Consider the following 20658-nt stretch of genomic DNA (forward strand, 5'->3'; position numbering starts at 1 on the left):
GACCCAGATGCAGTTCTTTTGTTCAAAAACAAGGTTTATTCCACAAAAAAAAACAAGACAGGGAGCAAAGGCAAAAACAAAGCGCGGCAGAGCCGGATCAAAAAAAATATTTAACTATGAAACAAAAATCAAGACTATGAAATACAAAGACTGTGGTAACAAAACAATGAGGCAGGAAAACCAGACTTATCTTTGTGCAAAGCATGGAGGGATAGTGAGGATTCTGCAGTGACTGAAAGGAAACCAGGAAGCTAAATACTGTGGAGGGAGTGATCAGTGAATGAGGTGCAGCTGTGAACAATGAGCCAGGTGACGTGAGTGAACCAAACGTGACAAGGGAAAAACATGACTCAAACATAACCTGAAAACCTGGTTAAACAAACTGTGACATGACAGACTGTGACAAGATGTAAACACAGTGGTTTCAGAATCTTCATAGATTTTATATGAGCAAATTTCCTCCAGGATCAATAAAATTTTCCGATTCTGATTTCTCAGCCAGTAGTATTTTGTCGTACCTCTCCTATCGTTCCGTGTTGGACCAGGGTATAAATAAGGAAGTGACAACCACTGCATTTTAGGGCACACAATGGCATCACATAGATGCATTATTTGCATAAAACTCAGTTAGTGAAATAAATCTCAAGAAGAGTGACAGGGTAATGAGAAAATTGTCAACTCTAATATTCACGTTATGTGCTTTGTCATTGCCAGGAATCTCTTGACCACAACACCACATTCTTAATGATGTGAAACTGATAAAATGTTAGAGTGAGAAAATAAAAGCTTTTAGACAACAACGTATGTTCTACCTAATAACCCCATCATGAAAGAGATTTACGTCAGAATGAATGAAGCACAACATGATACAAGAAAAAGCTCCATTTCTGAAATGGAAAATATTTTCCTTAAGGAGAGAGAAAACTAAATGACATAAAAATGGTGAAAGCAGCCTGAACAAAAGATCCTTACAGGCTTTGTTGCCTTTTCGTATTCTTCTGTTTCCCCTTGACAATTGCTACATCTGACCTCTACCACAAGTGCTGCCTACAAGCCTTTTAATTTGAATTAATTCTCAAGTGCATCATTCATTATACAGGGGCACCGTTAGACACATTCATAGAAGATTGCAATTGACAGCTGGCAGTAGCATCCGAGGTTTCGGCAAGCTTTGTTAGCTTTTAAAGATAACACTTTTTTCCCTTATATCTTCTCACAGCTTTAAAGGTTTTCTGACTCTTCACCATTTGCGTAAAAAGGTGTCAATGTGATAAGATAAAGGGACCTAAACTCAAAGAAAATGTGGATGTTCAGTCAATAAAGATGAAGTTGCATACATTTTTTTTGTGGAAAGTTGCCCGAGGCACAGCTTCTTGAACTGATATTTTATTTGCCAATGCTTTTATTCCATGCGAAAATATTCAACAGCTATAGGGTTGAAGGTGTTTTGACAAAGATTTCCATCTGCAAAATCTTTTCACACATAATTTAGCGTAAGCCTTTATTTTCAGTTCTGGACTCAGCTTAGCGAAGAGAGTTCTCTGCAAAATAAAATTACTCTTCATTGTGCTTTGTTTTCCTGACGTTTGGCAAATGGAGCATATAGTGGGCTGAGAATACTGTGTTTTTTTAAAAAGAAAAGTGAGGATGTTGTTGCTTTATTACAGTTTTCTAAGTAACTAACTTATTCTTATTCTAGAAAAAGAATATCCTCCCTAACTGGTTTTGATTTAGAACAAGCCTGGTCACAGAAATTGAGATGGTCAATCACTTTCTTTATGTGGGGTCAACACAATATTGAACTCATGACAGCTGAAACTGGAACACAAAGTGTTGAAGAGCTCCTCTGGTCTGTCTCAAAGTGCTACCAGCATGAGTAACACTGACAACAGAAAATGAATAGTTTTATTATTTCAGTTTTTATTCATTGCACAAACCTGCAAAGCTTCAAAGAAGGACCAAAGGATCAGAGCTGGGATAAGACTAAATCAACCTCTGTAGCTTCTGGAGGCTGAATCAAGAGGTCTGACCTCAGATCCTAAGAATTTAGATAGCTCTTGTCAACCTGCATGCAACATTATAATGAGAATCATTGCAAAGCTGTCTAGATGTCTTCAAATGAACATAAGTGAGTTGGTCAGAATGACGCAGGCTATTTCAGCTTCTACATTTGTGCTGGAGCTTTTGATGTTGAAAGGGGTGAGTGTTTCATAAAAAAAAGATGATATGCATTCTTACAATTAGCTGGTAGAAAAATACAAATGGGAATGTGGTGATATTTTATTTGGCTGTTTCCAAGGTGAGGAAGGAGGTCTAATTCTAATCCTTTAAGCCAATTTGGATGATCGGAACTTGATATCGTCCAAAAAAATCTAAATAAATAGTACAATTTCCCAGAAAGCAGGGCAAACATGCAGTGGAAGGGTCTGTGATATAACCTAAGAGATCATGTTTCAGGCAATGTTTTCAAGGTTGTGTTCTGTTGCTTTTTTCTGTTGCTAGGGCATGATGTCTATCCATCTAATCTGACAGCCTGCTTTCACACAGCTGGTACTTGCTGCTGTCATCATTGTTTCAATGTAAACATGCAATCAGCTGTGCAACTGAGGTCAACAGCAGCTGCAGCTCAAACAAAGATGGAAAGTTTGTCATCTTCATGATGTTTCACCTTTATTTGTTCCCCAAGAGGTTCATCTCAGCTAATTTCACAAATTCCTCATGTTACGAGTAGAGACAGACTGAGGAGAAACAAAACTAGACAAATTACAGCTTCAAAGTTTCATAATCTTTAATATATATACTGTCGTAACAGTCATTGGTTTATTATATAATCTGGTTATTCAGTGAAAGTCTGTATTTTTTGTGTCTGTGAAATAAAAAATTAACTAATTTTAAGATGAATACAACATAAGTCATGTCGAAACATTTCAAAATCGTATGAAATATTATCAAAAGGCCAAGCAAGACAACCCAGGTACAGAAATATGATCTATTTTAGTGTTGGCCACCAAAACACATAGTCAGATTTAAGACTTTTTTGAGTCCAGAATTGATGTGGTCAAAAATTAAATAGATGCATAAAACAAAGTATTACCTAGGATTTCTGAAGAAACAGCTATTACATCACAGGCAGATACAATTTCATAATAATAACAGATCGGCTGTGAATACAAATTCTTGCATAAGTGCAACAGTGTGGAGCCAGTTTTTGCTGTCAGCCACCACTCCACTGTTATCCACATAATCATGCTTATGTGAGGGGAAAAAAAAAACAGGAAAAGCATGGGGTCAATGTGGGCCATTTCAGAGAGCATTCGTTTTAAAAAGGTATCTTTTGAAGGGCTACATCCTGCTGCTGTTGAACATCAAACACTATCTCGAATGATAGATTGTTTTTGTCAGATTTCAATGTGCGGCCGGAGACAAACATTTCGCAAATTTACAGGAAATGCACTGCCCAATCAGTCAAATGTTGCACTTCTCTGTTGTCAGTGTTAAAGCTTGACTGCGGTAATCAGAACGGGTTGAGCAACCTTGGCTGCAGATGATGGATGGAGAGAATGTGGCCTTTCGAAAGGGTATATATCACATTAAACTAGGAGTAATGAGGAAAGCTGGAACACACAGATGTTTAAATGATATAAAGTGTAAATCACTCAGACTTCAACTTACAGCACACAAAAGCCTGAAAGGGCTTGTGGCAAAGATTTGTCCAATTATTTATTTATTTTTTGACATTTTCTGTAATAAGTAACTGTGGTTTCACACAATATCAGGGGTGAACTGTAAGCTGTGAGGGAAGTAAACATAATGATGTTAAATAGATATGTGGTACCCATTGACCTTTTTGCTGACACTGTAGTATTCAGACAAAGCCTCTAACTAATCTCTTGCTCAGATATATATGGTCTAGCCATTAATCTTCACCTTATTTCATGCTACACAAATAAATGACCTCTTCAAATGGGACACTGTGTCTCTCGAGTTCCACTTTGCAATGTGGAAGCACTAGTTAAAATCTCCAACATGTTCTGTGGGAAAAAGAGGAATATACAAGGAAAAGGGAGGGTGGGAGTCTGAAGGAAGGACAGGTACAGAAAGCGTATTCGCAAATCCCCTCCGTCGTTCGTTTCTTCAGTTATCGCTGACTGTGATAAGCTAGCCCTGTCTTATCTTAAACCCCCGATAGGCCAAATGGTTCATCCTGCAGGGGGAAGATGAAATGAAATGGATTTCACCACAGAGTTGATTTTAAGGGCTGCAATCCTCCCTACAACCAGCTAAGTCATTATTATTATCAATTTTATTGCTCCTCTTCGCAGTGCTACATCAGTTTCACCAGTTTAATTCTCGAGACGCTATCATAGCCCAGTTGTTAGAATTTCATTTTTTTTTAGATCTACTCCTTGAAGACTCCCGCTTGGAGAATGACCAAATGTATTACCCAAGTACAGAGCGATGTTGAGGAAGCCTACTTGTATTTAATGTTTTATTCTTCAACTTGATCAATGTTCATGTTTTACTTTTCCATTATGTTAGTGGAAGACTGAAGTACCTTCAACACCTCTGTTTGGCAGCTCGTTACTAAACTGCAAATAATTAATATTCTATCAGGTTTAAACCACTGGTTATGCCTTCTTTTGGCCCATGGATACCTCGTTAAATGTATTGTTAATTCCAGGTCACTTGTCAGATGTCAGGAGGACATTTCAACCCTTTTTTTCTTCCTACCCCTTTAATAAATTCAATTCTCAAGTCTCTTTTTGTGACTCATTTGGATACAACTCCCAGGTGGGGATCATTAGACATTACCGTGTATAAGCTACACCACAAAAATGGCAAAGTTATACTTGCAATAAATCACCTGCAACAGCCCCTCTTATTTCTGTAGAAATGTATTATTGGTAGGAGTTGGTCAATAACATATTTCAATTTGGAGTTATCATTCAGGTGTTTTGCGTATTGTTTTGGACTTTTGTAATTTATAAATCTGTACTGGCATTTTAGCAACAGATGCAAATATTCTTCTGATATGTATTCTACTTACAATTATGTGTATTCATGTAAAGTAACATCTAAACAGTTTGATGACCTAAATAAATTGAGAGAATTAATTTTCCACTGCTGAATTATATCCGTTATTATTCATGTTATATCTTTTGCAGTTGAAAATAATGAATAGTTATCATAATTGTAGATTATCCAAATGCAATATGTTTTGAACAAGGGCATACCCATGTCCACCCTCCTACCTTCACTCTGGTGAATATGGCAGCTTTCCAATGGCAATGTTTGCTGTGAGCAGGTGGCTCAGTCGGGAGGTCCACATTGTGTTTGTATTTGAAGCCATGGGGATGCTCTCCCGTGAATCCACAAAGCACACAAACTCAAATACACAAACCCTCTTTCATTTCCTTCAGAAGATTTGTTCAAATTCTTTTAAATTCAATCAGAAAGGAAAGTAGGAAATTGATTAGCGGCCTAACATGATGTGAATTCATTACTCCATCACTGCTGAGGTGCCTCAAATGCTGTGACTCGAAGCATTGATTCTGGTGATTCATCTTCTCCTGTCGTTGAGCATTTATTACAATTTAGCCAAGACCTGAACTACACATGAAGAAGACCAGACCAGAAAATAATAATGTCACTTTCAATCACCACTACCCTCTAATCTCTACATAGCGAAGAGCCTTTCAAATAACACCATGGTGTCAAAAATGATCAGTTACAACAAATACAGTTTGATGCAAGATTTATTGCTGCTACATAAAATATAGTATTGTACAAGTTATTTTGTTGTATTTGACACATGTAATACTGAGGCAATGTTAGTAGAGGCTCCTTTAAAAGAATATTTAAAAAATACTAAACATTAATGTGACAGTGATTGTATGAATATAATCATCAAAGCAAAACATTAAGATAACAATAAAAAAAGGCCCATTTTGAAGTCTGTCAGCATTAAGAGGAGCTTAATCGACAAGACTCAATATCTATAAATAAGAAGCTCTGTGATCCTAAAGATGAAAGGTCAAATCAGAATGCTGACTGCATTTACCTGTTGCATTTAGCCTCATAATGTTTAGCATATGCAGCAGTTTTGTGTTTTCCTCTTTGTAACAAACTAAGCTAAGGTTCCCTGGATGATGATTAATTTCTGGGATATTTTGTCTAAAAAAATGTTGGACAAAATTAAAATTTAAACAGAAAGCTGCTATCTTTTTATCAAGTGGACCTCAGAGGGGTTGATGTATCTCATGCCCAATGAAACCATAAGCTGTAGGGAGATTTCACTCAAAATGTCATAGTGCCTCTGAAGGAGAAATTAATAAATCACCAACATTGGTAGGTTATGTTCTCTGGAAGTAAGGACTGTTTGCACATATTTTATTACAGTCCATTCTGCATTTTAGACTCGACCTTCAGTTAAATGTGGTTGACTGACAAGAGATCACTCCTTACCACGTACAGCATGTGTGGCTAACCACCTGATACAAGGATAAAAAAAATGGAGACTTTCCCTCCCCTCCATTTACATCGTCACCACCTCCCTATACACTTTTATGATTCTTATTGTATCAAATTCAAGCAACACAATCAACCATGAAGAAAGTGTCAACTTCAATCTCCTGCAGCATAAAACTGAATGAAAGTTAGACCTAAAGTAAAAGCTAAGATATTAATGGGGATGATTCCTATGCTATGTATCTCACAACCTGTAAAATAAGTAGGTCCAACAAAATAAACTTTTTTTTTAATAGTATAAGAAAGATGATATTAATTATTGAAATGATCTCAACAGTCCATTTACAAAACGGGCAACCCAGTCTTTGCACTCTTTAAGGGGATTTCAGGAGAGGAAATGAGATGGAGAACATCAATAAGAATGCAGCGGCGGGATGTTATAAAGCAGCATTGAGCCGTCTGCTTTAAAACTCTCACCTCAGTACTGTTCAGAACGTCTGCAGACTCCCCTGAGCTTATGGAAATCTTTTGCTCTTCACTGTAGTTGATGTGCCTCATATCAAACAGAAAGCTGCTTTCTTTTGATCAAGTCAAACTCAGAGGGTAAGTGCATCATATGTGCTCTGGTTTGTTGAATAAATCAATTCCAGTTAATTATTGGAAACCTGCTGTTTAAAGTCATCAGTTATCATTGATGAACATGCACTGCATTTGAAGATGGGACAAATCAAGGTTAAATTTTGAGAGTTACACCTAACAGGGCTTTCAGCTCTACTGAGGGTGAGAGTCATGCAGTTCACTTTTCTAATGCTCTCAAGCCACACATCAATTTTTGCTTTCAGTGAGAACGCATCATAAAAAAAGAAATAGACAAATGCAGAAAGGTATTTTTATTTATGGTGTCAAAATTTATTGACAGCTATAAGAGAGCAAAGAGAATTAGTAAATTTGTGACAATATTCACAGCTAAGGATGTACAGACTGGTGAAACTTGAGGTTTTGATTTATATAAACAGCCATGCCTGCACTTTACAGCCAAACTAAAGCCCAAGCAGATTAATCAGGGAATCAAGCCAGCTGAGTGGAAAATACATGTGATTGTGTGTCAACTAGCTTGTATGTGACATAAGGTGGGTCAGTGAAACACTGCTAAAAGACTACTATAACAACAAAAAGCTTCAAAACAATCATAGCTTTTAATATTGAAGGAAGTAGACAGTTTTTTTTTATTTTATTTTAAAGTAAGTTCAGTGTGATAGTGTAGCTATGTGTTGTTATATTGTGAATTGAAGATCAAGACCTCAAAATTTGTTAACAGGTGACTCATGATCCAGTTAAGCTTTGGAGATTTAAACCTCTATTTCAAGGAAACTGCAGATTGTTGTATCATTTCAAGTTGGGGTTGAACCAGGTTGTACACATCAGTACAAAAACTGTCAGCAGCACAAAATATGACAAACTGGTACATTCATGTTGATGTTTATTTCTTAAATATTATCAAATTAGATTATTTCAAATTGATTCATGAAATACATGAGGGAGAGGTTGTGCTCACAGCCCAGACACTCATTTAGTTGCTGATGAAGGGTATCTAGTACACATTATTTTGCCTTTTACAAGCTGGAAAGGTCATGTAGTATTTTGGTAAAGCATCACTCTCCCTTGTGAGAAAATCACAGGGGGCCATTTGCTTTAATAAAACCAATCTGCAGATTTTTTTTTATGGGACAGCTCCAAGTGTGAGTTCCCAAAATCATTCCCACATTTCACCCACGATGGCACTGAAAGGACACTATTATTTGCTGAAACAGAAACAATCCCACAGCTGCAACCCTCCTGTCTGCATTGGTTTCTGAGATCGAATGGGACTGAATCCAAGTGAATTCAATTTGGGGAGATTTACAGGCTATTTACTTTTTAGGTTAGTTTTTCCTGTTAATATCAACACTATTAATCAATGCCGCATTGTGGTAATCTAGAGGGCCTCAAACACAACCTTGCAGCTGACAGAAGCCTCTCAGGGGATTCTATGATAATGCAGAGTAATAAGTACTAAGAGCTCACTAATCACTTGGCCACATGATAAGACTATTAATCTTGCCGCCCATGCAGCACAGCTCCAATGGACCACTGCCTTTTGCCAGTGAAGGAAATATTAAAAAGCTCTAACACGGCAACCGATCACCAAAGCCATAAAGCATTCTTGCAACGATCCATAGATGTCAAGAACCTTGTCCATCCATTTCCAGAAGCCCAGACAACATCCTCCTTAACGACGATGGATATGATTCATGACACAATCTCCACTAATACGGCTGCGTTCTGCGTACCTCAGAGTGTGTTGGTGTCATGACAGATCTTTTCTTTTACAGCGCTAATCAACATATCTCATTTGACCATCTGATCAGGTGACTCCCTGAGGCTTTGGAGGCCAACAGATTGTGATATACAGCCACCTGATAGCTATATGCATGCATGTAATACATGATGATTCTTTCTATATATGCCAGATTGTGTGAACCTTGGCAGAAAGAAACCTTTTTTTTTCCATGACAGCACGGCCCAAATAATGCAGTCTGCCAGAAACACAATCCTGAGTAGGGTTTTCATATAGCATACTGTGCACAGCACAATATCACATATGTAGCCATATTTTATTCCACATGTCAGTTTGATGTCACAAAGGGAAGCCACTCACACTCACACAAATACAGTGTAAAACACTACAGTTACAAAAGTGTTTAGAGAACCTTAAAACATGTTACTAAAATAAGATAAAATAAGAATAACCTTGTCCTGATCTTTTGTTTTGTCCTTGTCCTTCATGGAATTAGCTGCACGTTTGTGTATGATGAAAGTTTACTCCCTTCACTTTTCATCTCTATCTCTTAATTGAATTACAATATTTTTCAATGCATTATATATTCAATTGGATGTAATTTACTTTTCATTTTACTGCTTTAATGCAGGACTTTTGCTGAAACTCAAATTTAAAGAACACGTATATATCCTTTTTCACACCAATGTATGCATCAGTGACCTGAAAATGACTGTTGTGTCTACAGACTTATGCACTATTAATGGAAATTTGCTGGAGGTCTTTCTCTACTATTATAAAATCATATTTCAAGAAATACTTTTATGTGGAATTCTTGCTTCTGAACCAACACAGATTAAACTATCATAATAATGCCCTTGGAATTGTGATAATATCTACTGCAGAAATTTAGACTGATATTGTATATATTGAAGATTCATAGCCATTCAGCAGCAGTTGATATCAAGTGTTAAGCACCAGGCTATGCTAAACTGTAAATAATAGTTTGATGTTTCAGGAGGTAGCCTCTACTTAAGAGGTAGCTTTAGCTTCATAATGTATCTTCAAAAAAGTATGTGCTTGATATGAATCTATGAAACTATGTGCTTGAGATGAATTAGTTATATTGATACAAATTTGTAAACAAAGTGAAATACTGATATTAGTGTTGGTCTTGTTTACATATAGACAATTTTTGGTAGAGCAGCTTTGGCTTTTGGACAGAGATTCATCATGTGGATAATGGATACAGAGTGTTGATTTGGACATGTAAACACAGAGTAAAGTACCGATTCAACCCACAGCCACAACTCACCTGTATATCTTGTATCTTGTGGAGAAGCCTTGTCGGTTCTTTTCTACAAAGTCAATGTACTCTGGGGAGTGGTGGAAGGGCCCCTTATCCGACAAGAGCCAGTCCAAAGGTCCCCCGGGCCTGTCATTAGGGAGGCTGGCTGCAGCTGTTGCTGTTGCACCAGACCGTAAACACAACCAGCAGTGAAGGCTGAAGCTGACGACACCCCATAGAGCCATCAGAGATGGAGGAAGGGGTGGAAGGCAGTGTTGGTAGTGGGTGGGGGGTGCTCAGAGAACAAAGACAATTGTCATTAGGTGGGTCCTCCGTTGGGATGACCGGGGGACCTGCATTACCTCAACACCCCCTGAACACCTAAAAGAAAAAATAAACACACAGTTAAGGACAGTGGCAGCAGTAACATGGAACAAAGGACATGGAAAGACCACAAAACATTTGAGTAATGTGTGACATTAAGATAATGTAGGATGCAGGGTGGTGTGGTGGTTGCACCGTGGCCTCTCTGCAAGAGGGTTACAGGGGCCTTTCTATGTGAAGTTTGGATGTTCTCCCTGTGTATGCGTGGGTTCTCTCCAAGTTCTCCACCATCCAAAAACATGCATGTTTGTTTAATTGGTGACCCTGAATTGTCCCTAGGAGTGAGGGTGACCATGCACGGTTGTGTGTCTTGGCCTTTGCTAGATTGGCAACATGTCCACAGTGTACCCTGCCTCTCGCCCAATGACGTCTGGGATAGGCTCCAGACCCCCGCAACCCTAAATTGGTTTAAGTGAGCATAGAAAGTGGATGGAAGGATTAAGATTTTTGTCATTTTTAATGATTGTCATTACAAAAACATGCTATTATATGTCTATCAATCTTAATAAATTGCAGAACGAGGAATTTCAGTTTTAGGTTCAGTTATTTTAACACATGCTCACTGTCATCTGATCACATACTGACACCATTTACCTTGCTGGTTTATCACCTGAACATTGTCTAACTTTCACATCTTGCTAAGCTGTTTTAACAAAACAATGAACTTGAAATAATTTCCTTTCAGTCTTTTCTATTAAAAAAAAGACTTAAGTTAGCAACACAATGTGAAAGAAATAATTATTTCGATTTGTCTTGATCAAAGAAGCTGAGCTGACGGAAACAGCCAAATTTCAAGTCTCCAAACTACAAATTCACTGTCAGCCTTACTGCTGTTCTACACTGCTTGACTGCATATGCTCAATTTAGAGACACAATCCCTAATCATACTGTATGGGAAAACTGTAAGTGCTAAAATAGTAGGGAGTGAGAGTTGTGACAAACCTGACTGATGGTGCATGGCAATGCATGCTGGGAGGCTGCCCTACACACCCAGGATGCTGAAATTGCATCTGCTACAAACTAAGGCTAAGCTGACTGCAATTAAAATGGTTATTATTTGTCACAACCTATGATCTTAAAAGGCAAAAGAATTAAAGTGCTACATTGCAAAATATCCTTGATATTTGAATCAGCTGAGTTTGCCAATACAGTTAAAGTAAGCTTGATTTATAATAGATATATAAATGTTTCTTTGGTACCCTACTCTGCTCTAACATTAGTTTTCTGAAAGGTAGGTGTGTGTAAAAAGGCCATTAATGTGAAAAATGAATTAATAAATAGATAAATCCCAGCACATTTAAGTTAGATACACTGTAATGTGCTGTGAATCCATCTTCGTCTGACAAGAAAGCTGCATTTGGTTCACTTATGTTGTGATTCGTGGCTCTTTTTGCTTCTGGTGAGCGAAGGTTTTCATAAAAAAGCCAGACTGAGTAAAACTGGAAAACCCATCAGATAAAACCAGAGACTTCATTGAAAATCATTGAAGAATTAAAGTTATGAACTCACTGTTTCAACATCATTCTCAAGATTAAACTCATCACACTTTAACACCGCAATAGAGCTAACAATAGCCGTACGTGAAAATAAAGAAATAATAATAAACTCTCTCACACACAGAAAGACGCTCTGTTGTGGCTGAAATATGTCTTTGCTGCTTTGACTTATCAGACCATATTTTTCAGGCTGTTGCCCAGAACTTGAGTTAGTCTCTATTTTCATTTTGAGTGCTGTCTGTCAGCCTCAGTGACACACTATTTATGTGTGTGTGTGTGTGTGTGTGTGTGTGTGTGTGCGTGTGTGTGTGTGTGCATATGGGTGTATGAGTCCCATTACTGTATTCTGATGACAATCTGTCAAGTTAACTCAGCCATGTGACCGCATGTAGGTGTGGGGGTTTGAAAAATCACAATGCTTAGCCAACAGCATGAGAAGGACGCACAACAGCTGGTGGCATGCTGGAACAAAAACAGGTTTAAAATGTTGTATCAGATTCTTCTACATGTTCATCTGCTCACAGAGACAGATGTGAGGGTTAATTATTGAAAGTTAAGTATGCAGGAGAACTTTAATTTAGTAGTTTTAATGAGATGAGATGAGCTAGCAATTTGGAAATTGATTTGAGTCTGACATTGCTTCCCAGACTCCCTGTGTGTGTGTGTGGTACATTTGTCTGTGTGTAGATAAACCATCTTTGGGTTTTGTGATTCTGATGCTTGTACATGCTTTTCTTTAAAAATAAAAATCACACTTTTCAGCTATACGCATTATGTAGTTTTTAAAGAATGCTTTTTCTCTCTCTTTTTACAACATGTACAAATTAAATTCTTTAGAGCTGGTGTAAAATCCTTTTGGGCACGTCTGAATCAAGCTAACCTTCTTGATATAAAGTAATAACCTAAACGATTCAGATATTTCTTTGAAGATTTTTCTTCAGAAACTATTAATGATACACACACAACCGAAATTCAACAAATAAATCTCTAATTTATTTTGTCTTTTTTTAAAATCAAGAAATCTAGTATTTTTTTTTTCAGACGGCTGACGGAGACTGAACTCTTTGTGAGGGGAACTTTGCCTGGCTGTGATTTTTTCATTGCAATCTAAGGGGTTTAGAAATAACTTGCATTCACTTCTGCTCATTGGTTTACTACTTGTTTAATTTGATCGCCACCCATCATCCTGTTTGTTTCTTTAAAGTTATATTAGCAATAATCTTGCATTGAACAGCTGGTAGGATATTAACCCTCTGGGGTCTGAGCCCATTTTGGCTACACCTTCTCATTAAGTATGACTCAAGTCAAAGTATGTACTCTCAAGTCTGCAGTTTTGAAATTTGTCATTTAAACTGTTCCATCTAAAATATGAAGTATGTGAACATCAGTGTGGTGGGATTGTTCTCAGCGTTGCTTTCAGTAAAAATGTCAAGAATAATGCAACTCATCAGTAAAATGGAGCAAATGCTCCTCAATTCCCTTTGAACTTCTTTTGTTGATGCAGTTAAACAGTGAACAAGTCTTTTTGCAGTTTCTGTTCCCAATCCAGCCGTGCTGAATAGTTTATTCGCAGTGAGACAGAGAGACCTCTGTCTTCCCAGCTTTTCTGTTATCTTCTGCCATGCTCTTAGTTTGAGCTCAAGGATTTCACTCCTCTTTGTACATCTGCCTTCGTTCAGTAGTAAAAGGGCCACATACTGTGCAAAGACACACTTTTGTGTGTTTTTGTCAAAATCTGACAGCAGAGTTATGGGTTACTATCTTAAATCACCAGTTTCAAGAATGCACTGCTGAATGAAAATGTATGATCATTTATATATTGCAGTGGAATTAGCCACAAAACAAGCTATACATCCTACCTTGACCCTCTACTTCAACCCAATATTACAGATGACAAACTGACTTGCGTTACATTGTGCATATCATGTATATTGAGTGACCTTGCACTGTGGAAAGTGTGCAGCGTGTTAATATCAAAACAGAGTACAGAGGTCATATCAAACAAGTCTTTAATCCCATCTTCCAACAGGCAGATATCCAATTACAGATGCAGAAGAAAACTGATCTCTGTTCTTTATGCTGCCCACCTCCGTCTTTTTTTGTTAACCCTCTTTCTTGTCACAGCAAGTGCATAAAATATGGAGTATGTGGCTCAAAACTATACATTAGAGGTATTTGAGAATACAAAGGAGGGATGGAGTGGGTGGTTTGAGTCTTCTCTGTAAACAGCCAAACAGACCTGTACAGGCCCTAATAATTACATTAATACCCAAATAAAGCCATTCCTTAAGCTTTTGTTATCAGATCACTACAAGGGCATTATGTCATGTTGAGCATTATTATGTTATCAACCTTAAAAACACTGCTTTTCATGAAAGAATGAAAACATCATGAAATGTTAAAATGATCCTTCTTGAAAGAGGAAACTCCATAATAAAGAATCATCATATAAAAGGTTGGGAGAGTACAACAGGAGGGAGTTTACATTTGAAGCAGAGTAATAGGCAACACTCTTGTAGATCCAGTCAAATAACATTTTGCACAACGCGTGCCAGCAATAGCCCAAGGCTGTTTGGAACCGCTGTATAAAATGAAAGCTCTTTGTGTTGGTGCAAAGTCCTCTTTGTGGATTTGTGACAAGAGTGTGAATGACAGGGATTAGATTTCCCACTCATGAATGTAATGAATATTTTCATCTCTAAAATAATGAAAAGAATATTATCACTAAAAGGCCAAACTTGGTGTTGTATTACACATGCCACCATCTTGATTTTTTACCATTCATTCAGGATGTGAAAAGGTGATCAATCTTTTTTTGAGCACCAAGGTAATCATATATTCAACTAAAATAAAAAAAGAAAATTGTCATAATTCAGATTTTTTTTTTTCAGTTTTGAAACATTTATTATGGGGCCCTCAAGGTTTAGGGCTACTCTCTGAGAGAATTGATAGTCTGCATGTGCAGCCATGCACAATACAAGTCATATGACAAAGAATTGTTTTCATATGTATAGACCCAGCACATTTGCACAGGAAACATAACATTGCTTTGAGAAATGAGGAAGCACAGAGATTGTAATTTATCATGAAAAATGACACCTATGACTAGGTCCTGTTTATTTCTGAAAGGAAGAAGCGTCTCTGTTGAAGTCATTCCTTTTCCACCAGTTCAATAAACAGAGGGGGTGTTAAACAAATGGCCATTCAAGTGAAGTACAATGAGCTGTGGATCAAACTCTACAACCCATTTACACCCCCTGCTCATCATAACCAAAGTCTATATTCAGTAGGCACCACCAAATATCAAGTGTTCCAACTTGAAAAATATTCAACAAGTCATTTGTAACGACTCCCATCACCCTTAAGTTCTGATTTCCTGTCATAACCTTGCCTTTTTTTAATGTTTGTTAAATTATTTAAAAAATATTGTTCATATAATGCTCAACAAGTGCAAAATAAGCCAAATATACTGACAAATCACAAGTTGTATGTATTACAGTGGCATGTTTCCGCAATAAGAGTGTGACTGGCCCGTCTATCGTTCAGAGCAGTCTCCTGCTAAATATGTTTTTTGCAAACATTTTGAGATGAAACATTGGGACAAAAGGAAGCCAAAAATGTTGAAGAAGGAAAAAATTAGAAAACCTTTAACTTTCAAAATAGCAACGGGTGTCCTCGTTTTGCAAACACAAGATTTCAAGCCATATTTTCGCATCACAGACAAAATTTAGGTGGCTGCAGACAAAATGGCCCAGATCTGAGCTAAACCAGCGTGCAGCTGCCAGTCAACAATCATTTTGTGTGAAGACTTCAAAGATGTGATTTTTGAGGCTCGCTGACTCATGCATCTTTGATGTTCCCAGGGTGCAATATCACCACACAGTCTAGAGAGAGGAGTGGAGTTCTTTGCAATAACTGGTTGAGCAAATCACCTACTTGTATCATAGTGTAACTTTAATAACATTGTCTGCATGACAGCTGTTGGTGCTTGTCTGATAAAGATAATTTAGAAGACTGAATCTGGGAAAAAATCTTGTAACGTGAACCTGCTGATCGGCCCTGTGGACCCACATGGAAAATTGTGAAGTCTGAAACTGGCTTTACAGAGTTCCTTTTAGTATATTTTTCAGTACATTTTACATAGCTTCTCAACTATTCGCGCACATAGTTTTATTCCTATTCTGCAAGAACTTACACAGTTGGTTTAAACATTCATTGATGTTCAGTTTGGATGTCTGGAAAGCAGTCAAAGGTTGGGTAATTAGTGTGTCTATATTTCAAATAAATGCTGCACAGCTAACAGAACTGATACTATGGAAACAATGCAATTAACATTAAGATCCACATGTCTTATCTCTGATCACTTGCATATTATAAAACTTGTCCTTCATCAAAAGATCAGCTTTGCTCCATTAAAGTTAGACTAATTCCTCCATGCAGAGTGGTGTGGACTCCATAAAGTAGACTGCAGATTTATCCAGTAAAAGAACAAAGATTTATTTATGATATCAATGAAAAGATTAATCTGCTTTTGTTTCTTTAAATCATCCGATTGTCAGCCCCTGAGCTTTGTTACTAAAAGGAGAAACAAAAGCAATGATAATACTAACCCTATGTCTGGATTTATGTACCCTCCTTCAAAATTACATCAATACTTCTGTGGGCTCAGGTTGAACAGAAAAAAAAAACAGCCGAACACGCTATAGATATCAAAGCTTAAGCATTGGAATTGAAAAACAACACAAGTCCATAAATTTGCAATATCTCAAAATCCTCTTCCTCTTGAGGAATAATGTTTTAAGAGAGTCAATAAAGTGAAGAGATGTTGAGCCACAGGCATTTTTCATTAGAAGCGCTACTGGTGGTTACATAAAGGTGGCAGGCACAGTATGGGGCTGCCATGTCCTACAGCTACATATTCAAAACACCTATGTGAAAAACATTTTCTCTGTCGTAACATTTTTACTGATGATCAAGTTGGAAGGAATAGAAGAGGAAATAAATAGTTCAATGCTGAGTCCTCAAATGAGATTGCAATTGAAATCTCATAAATCAGGAGCCTTGGGGGAAACAAACCTAAAAATGTCTACATGCTTCTTATTCAGTAAAATGAATAATTGAATGGGGCCATAATTGCTGCTATTCTTAATTTCCAGTGTTTGCTTTGAAACATTTGATTGATTCACAAACACATTGAGTGAAATTGGCAAAATAGTTAATCTTGCAACAGAGTTATTATCGCAATTGACTTTTTATAAGGAGAATCTCCTAAATATATCCTTTAAATTAGTGCTCACTGTAACGAGTAGACTTATCGGTCTCCATGATATTTTCAAGCACATCTTTTAGGCTGCACTGCAGCACTTTCAGTAACTTTGAGTAACAGCCACAATTCCATGTTTCCTCCAGGGGTATAGGCCTGGATATAGACTGCTGTGTTGGATCTTGATTCTCCCCCTGTCTTCTGGAGGATACAGTAAGCTTGATGAGATGTGGGAACTCCCAAGCCTAATCTTTCTTGAGAATTTCAGCAGCCGTTTTCATTGGAGACCAGGACAAAACAGTGCATTTGGCCCCTAAACATCTGCTCACTTGCTGCTGGATGCCAGCGCTGTAATGGTCACCTACCTGGGCTTTGTGTCTGTGTAAATGTGTTTCTGTGTAATTTATTTTGGTGTGTCCATATCCATGATTGGAATACTCAGCACTGCAGACCTTCTTTGCTGGCACAGTAAATGTTCAAATTGAAATGAGGCTGTTTTTTGTGATATCTTAAACTTTAAAAAAGCGTTGAACGAAAACAATGATAGAAAACGAGATGGAATGGATGCAGAAGCATTACGGGGGAGGGGGTTTATTAAAACAGTTCATTTGAATTTCTTCAACAGGATCCACTTTGTAACTTGTCTGCAAGCCAGCCCTTAAACTATTCTCAAAGTAGGGAAACAGGAACTGATAAACTTTATATCTTCCCCTCCGTGCTGACTAATGAGATTTTTGGCCCTAATTAACCCAGTTATCTTTTCCTCCTACAACTGTCAACAATACCTCTCATACCAGTGCCAGGGGTAAAACACAGCCTTTGTAAAATTATAACATGGCTGCCAGTTGTACTCATCCGGCTGTCTTACAAACAAATACAAAGAATGAGCTCCTGCGGTGTCCTGGGAAGAAGACATCAAAGGCAAGAAATGTCACCATAAGAGCAATCACACACAGCACACACATTTACAGATCTACAAACGTGCATTTCTAATCACTACACATAGTAGCTCAAAGCAAAAGAACAGAACAAATACAAAGGTGATGTGTTGAAGGTCAAATTAACATTTGGGAAAAGTGTAGGATGAGTTTGCTGCACAAAAAGTTATGCTCAAACTTACTTTTGAGCTTCTGGAGATATTGGAGATAACTGGAACTTAAAAAAAAAAAGAAAATAAAGGAAAATAAAGAATAAAGGAGCTCTGTACTTTTTGAACATTTCACACAACTATTCTTCTTCCACAACAATTATTCTTCTGAACAGATATCCAAAATTACCTACTTTGGACAGAAAGGTTTGGTGCTACTGACTGGAGGCCCTATTCACATCAATTCCAGCAATATTGCTTACAAAAAATTGACGTCTTTAAGCATGTTTTTATTTGAAGTCTCTGAGATATGAGACTCCCTGTCTTTGTCAGAACTATTTAAGCAAAACATTTGGTCGATTCAGTGGGGGGACTATGTGGAAATGATCCTTCAACCGAATACTGTGGACTGAAATAATGGTGCAGTGACTCACAAGCCCTAACATCAGCAAGCAGCTTGCCTGGGTGCCACAACATAGAACTGAGAAGCTGAAATTACTGCACGCACTACAGGAATTAGACTTTGTTCTCCAATAAATAGATGTTACTTTTAAATATGAGATTGAACGGTTGAGGATCAAACTAACAAATATACTATAAGTGTTAAAAATATATATATTATTCATATGAATTGGTTTAACCCAGCAGATAAACCATTTAGTCTCGTAGCCACAAATCCACAGAGGGACTTAAAATGCGTGAATACTTTTATCTTATTTAAGGAGCAAAAGCATGTGCCACTTAACACCCTATTATTTCATAAAAAATAGTAGTTTCTCTCTCTACTGTGTAAATTTATCAATAGTGCAAGCAGAGAAACTTGACAGCAGAAAACTTCAAGAACAACATGGGAACAAAGAGTTCAAGAAATTACTCTTTTCACTAAGCAGAGTTGGCTGGAGAAACCAATTAAATGATAACAAAGAAGAAAATAAAAACAAAATATAAACAGTTAACCCATTTTAATTCAATACAGTGGTAATTCATAATAAAAGATGGATGATGATTAACATTCACCTCACGCACTAATGACAAAACTTCATATAGTGTTGCTAATAAACTAGCCTTTTACCTCTCGAAATCCCTCCTGAACAATTCAAAGAATAGCCATATTACTTAGTATTTACACTAAGTGTTCACATAAGCTTCTTAGCTGGATTTACAGTGATCTCTGGATGGAAACATGTTTATTTTATCCTTCTTTGTTTTCTTGAAGCTAATTCAAGTTCAACATTTTGATCTGGAAGTGTCTGAATCTTTAAGGTATTAAACATAAAAGCTTAAGGTTAGTTTAAAGCAAATGGGGGGTGGGGGGGGGGGGGGGGGGGTGACCTGAAGAATTGCAACTCAGAGTATAAACTTTTTACTTGCAAGCTTTTATATGGTTGCATATCACTGAGTGGCTGAGAATATACAGAGAAAGTGAAGCTTCTATAAATCACAGTGAAATCCAAATAGATCTTTTCTGCTGGTGGCCTTGCATGCACAGGGACAAATGTTGCTCTTAAATTAAAGGGACAGACTTCTTTCTCATGGTTCTCTATTGCTTTTCAGTGTTGTTTGTGTTTTTTTTCTACCAACACAGTGCACTGGATACCTGAAAAAACGTGACTGCGTTTCCCTCTTTACAAAAGTTATGTGAGAAAGCATTTCTATAGTTAGCCAGTGTATCATTTTAAATAGAATCTCTGATAGTTTTAATGAGATGAATTCTGGACTTATTTTGTGAAACAGAACTGCAAATTTGCTATAAGAGCACTCTTGTGTGTGTCCATTTTGTGCTTCTGCTGAACATTCTCACACTCAACATTCAATTACCAGTTGCCTGAGAGAGAGATTTTGGCGTAATGCCCCAGTCGGTCTTAATCTGAAAGATTCTACTTTAATGCCCAAGTCCATCTCAAATCCCTCAATGAGACATTTCTTCCTCTTTTTTATGTATTTCTCCTTTATTTCCCCTTTACTCTCATCTCCCCATCTCCTCTCTCTCCCTACAACCTCTCTTATTCATTTTACACTGAACTAAAACTCGTTGGTTTGCTCATTATCATAAAATAATGGGCTGTGGATATTGAGCATATCTTCACAAAACTTGACCCTGAAATAGAACCTGCGCAGCCAATCTTTTTTTCTGCTTTATATGCCTACAATTTCTTCCGTCTTCCTCTCCCTTCATAACTTCTCATTTCAAACTTCATTTTTACCTCCAGCTTTTAAGTCTCACTTCCAATCAAACATTAACCAAGATCAAATTAAATGCCGTGGTATTTCACTTAGAAAGAGCTCTTATTCATCATGTTGAGGACTTGTAAACATTCTATTCCAGAATGCTTTCACCTGTCTGCCTAAAAATGA

The 20658-nt window shown here is 37.3% G+C and overlaps 1 protein-coding gene across 2 annotated transcripts in view; it reads right to left on the minus strand.

Annotated features, from left to right (window-relative positions):
- Window positions 1–20658, minus strand: part of brinp3a.2 (bone morphogenetic protein/retinoic acid inducible neural-specific 3a, tandem duplicate 2) — a 40436-nt gene that overhangs the window by 17609 nt on the left and 2169 nt on the right. For both annotated transcript variants that reach the window (XM_072388966.1, XM_072388967.1), the window contains one exon: window positions 10101–10454. In XM_072388966.1, the coding sequence (XP_072245067.1) occupies window positions 10101–10318 (218 nt within the window). In that variant the 5' untranslated portion in view covers window positions 10319–10454. The remainder of the gene's footprint in view (window positions 1–10100; window positions 10455–20658) is intronic.

Source organism: Leuresthes tenuis, unplaced genomic scaffold, assembly GCF_036924035.1.
Source record: "Leuresthes tenuis unplaced genomic scaffold, fLeuTen1.0.hap1 SCAF_7, whole genome shotgun sequence".
Taxonomy (NCBI): domain Eukaryota; kingdom Metazoa; phylum Chordata; class Actinopteri; order Atheriniformes; family Atherinopsidae; genus Leuresthes; species Leuresthes tenuis.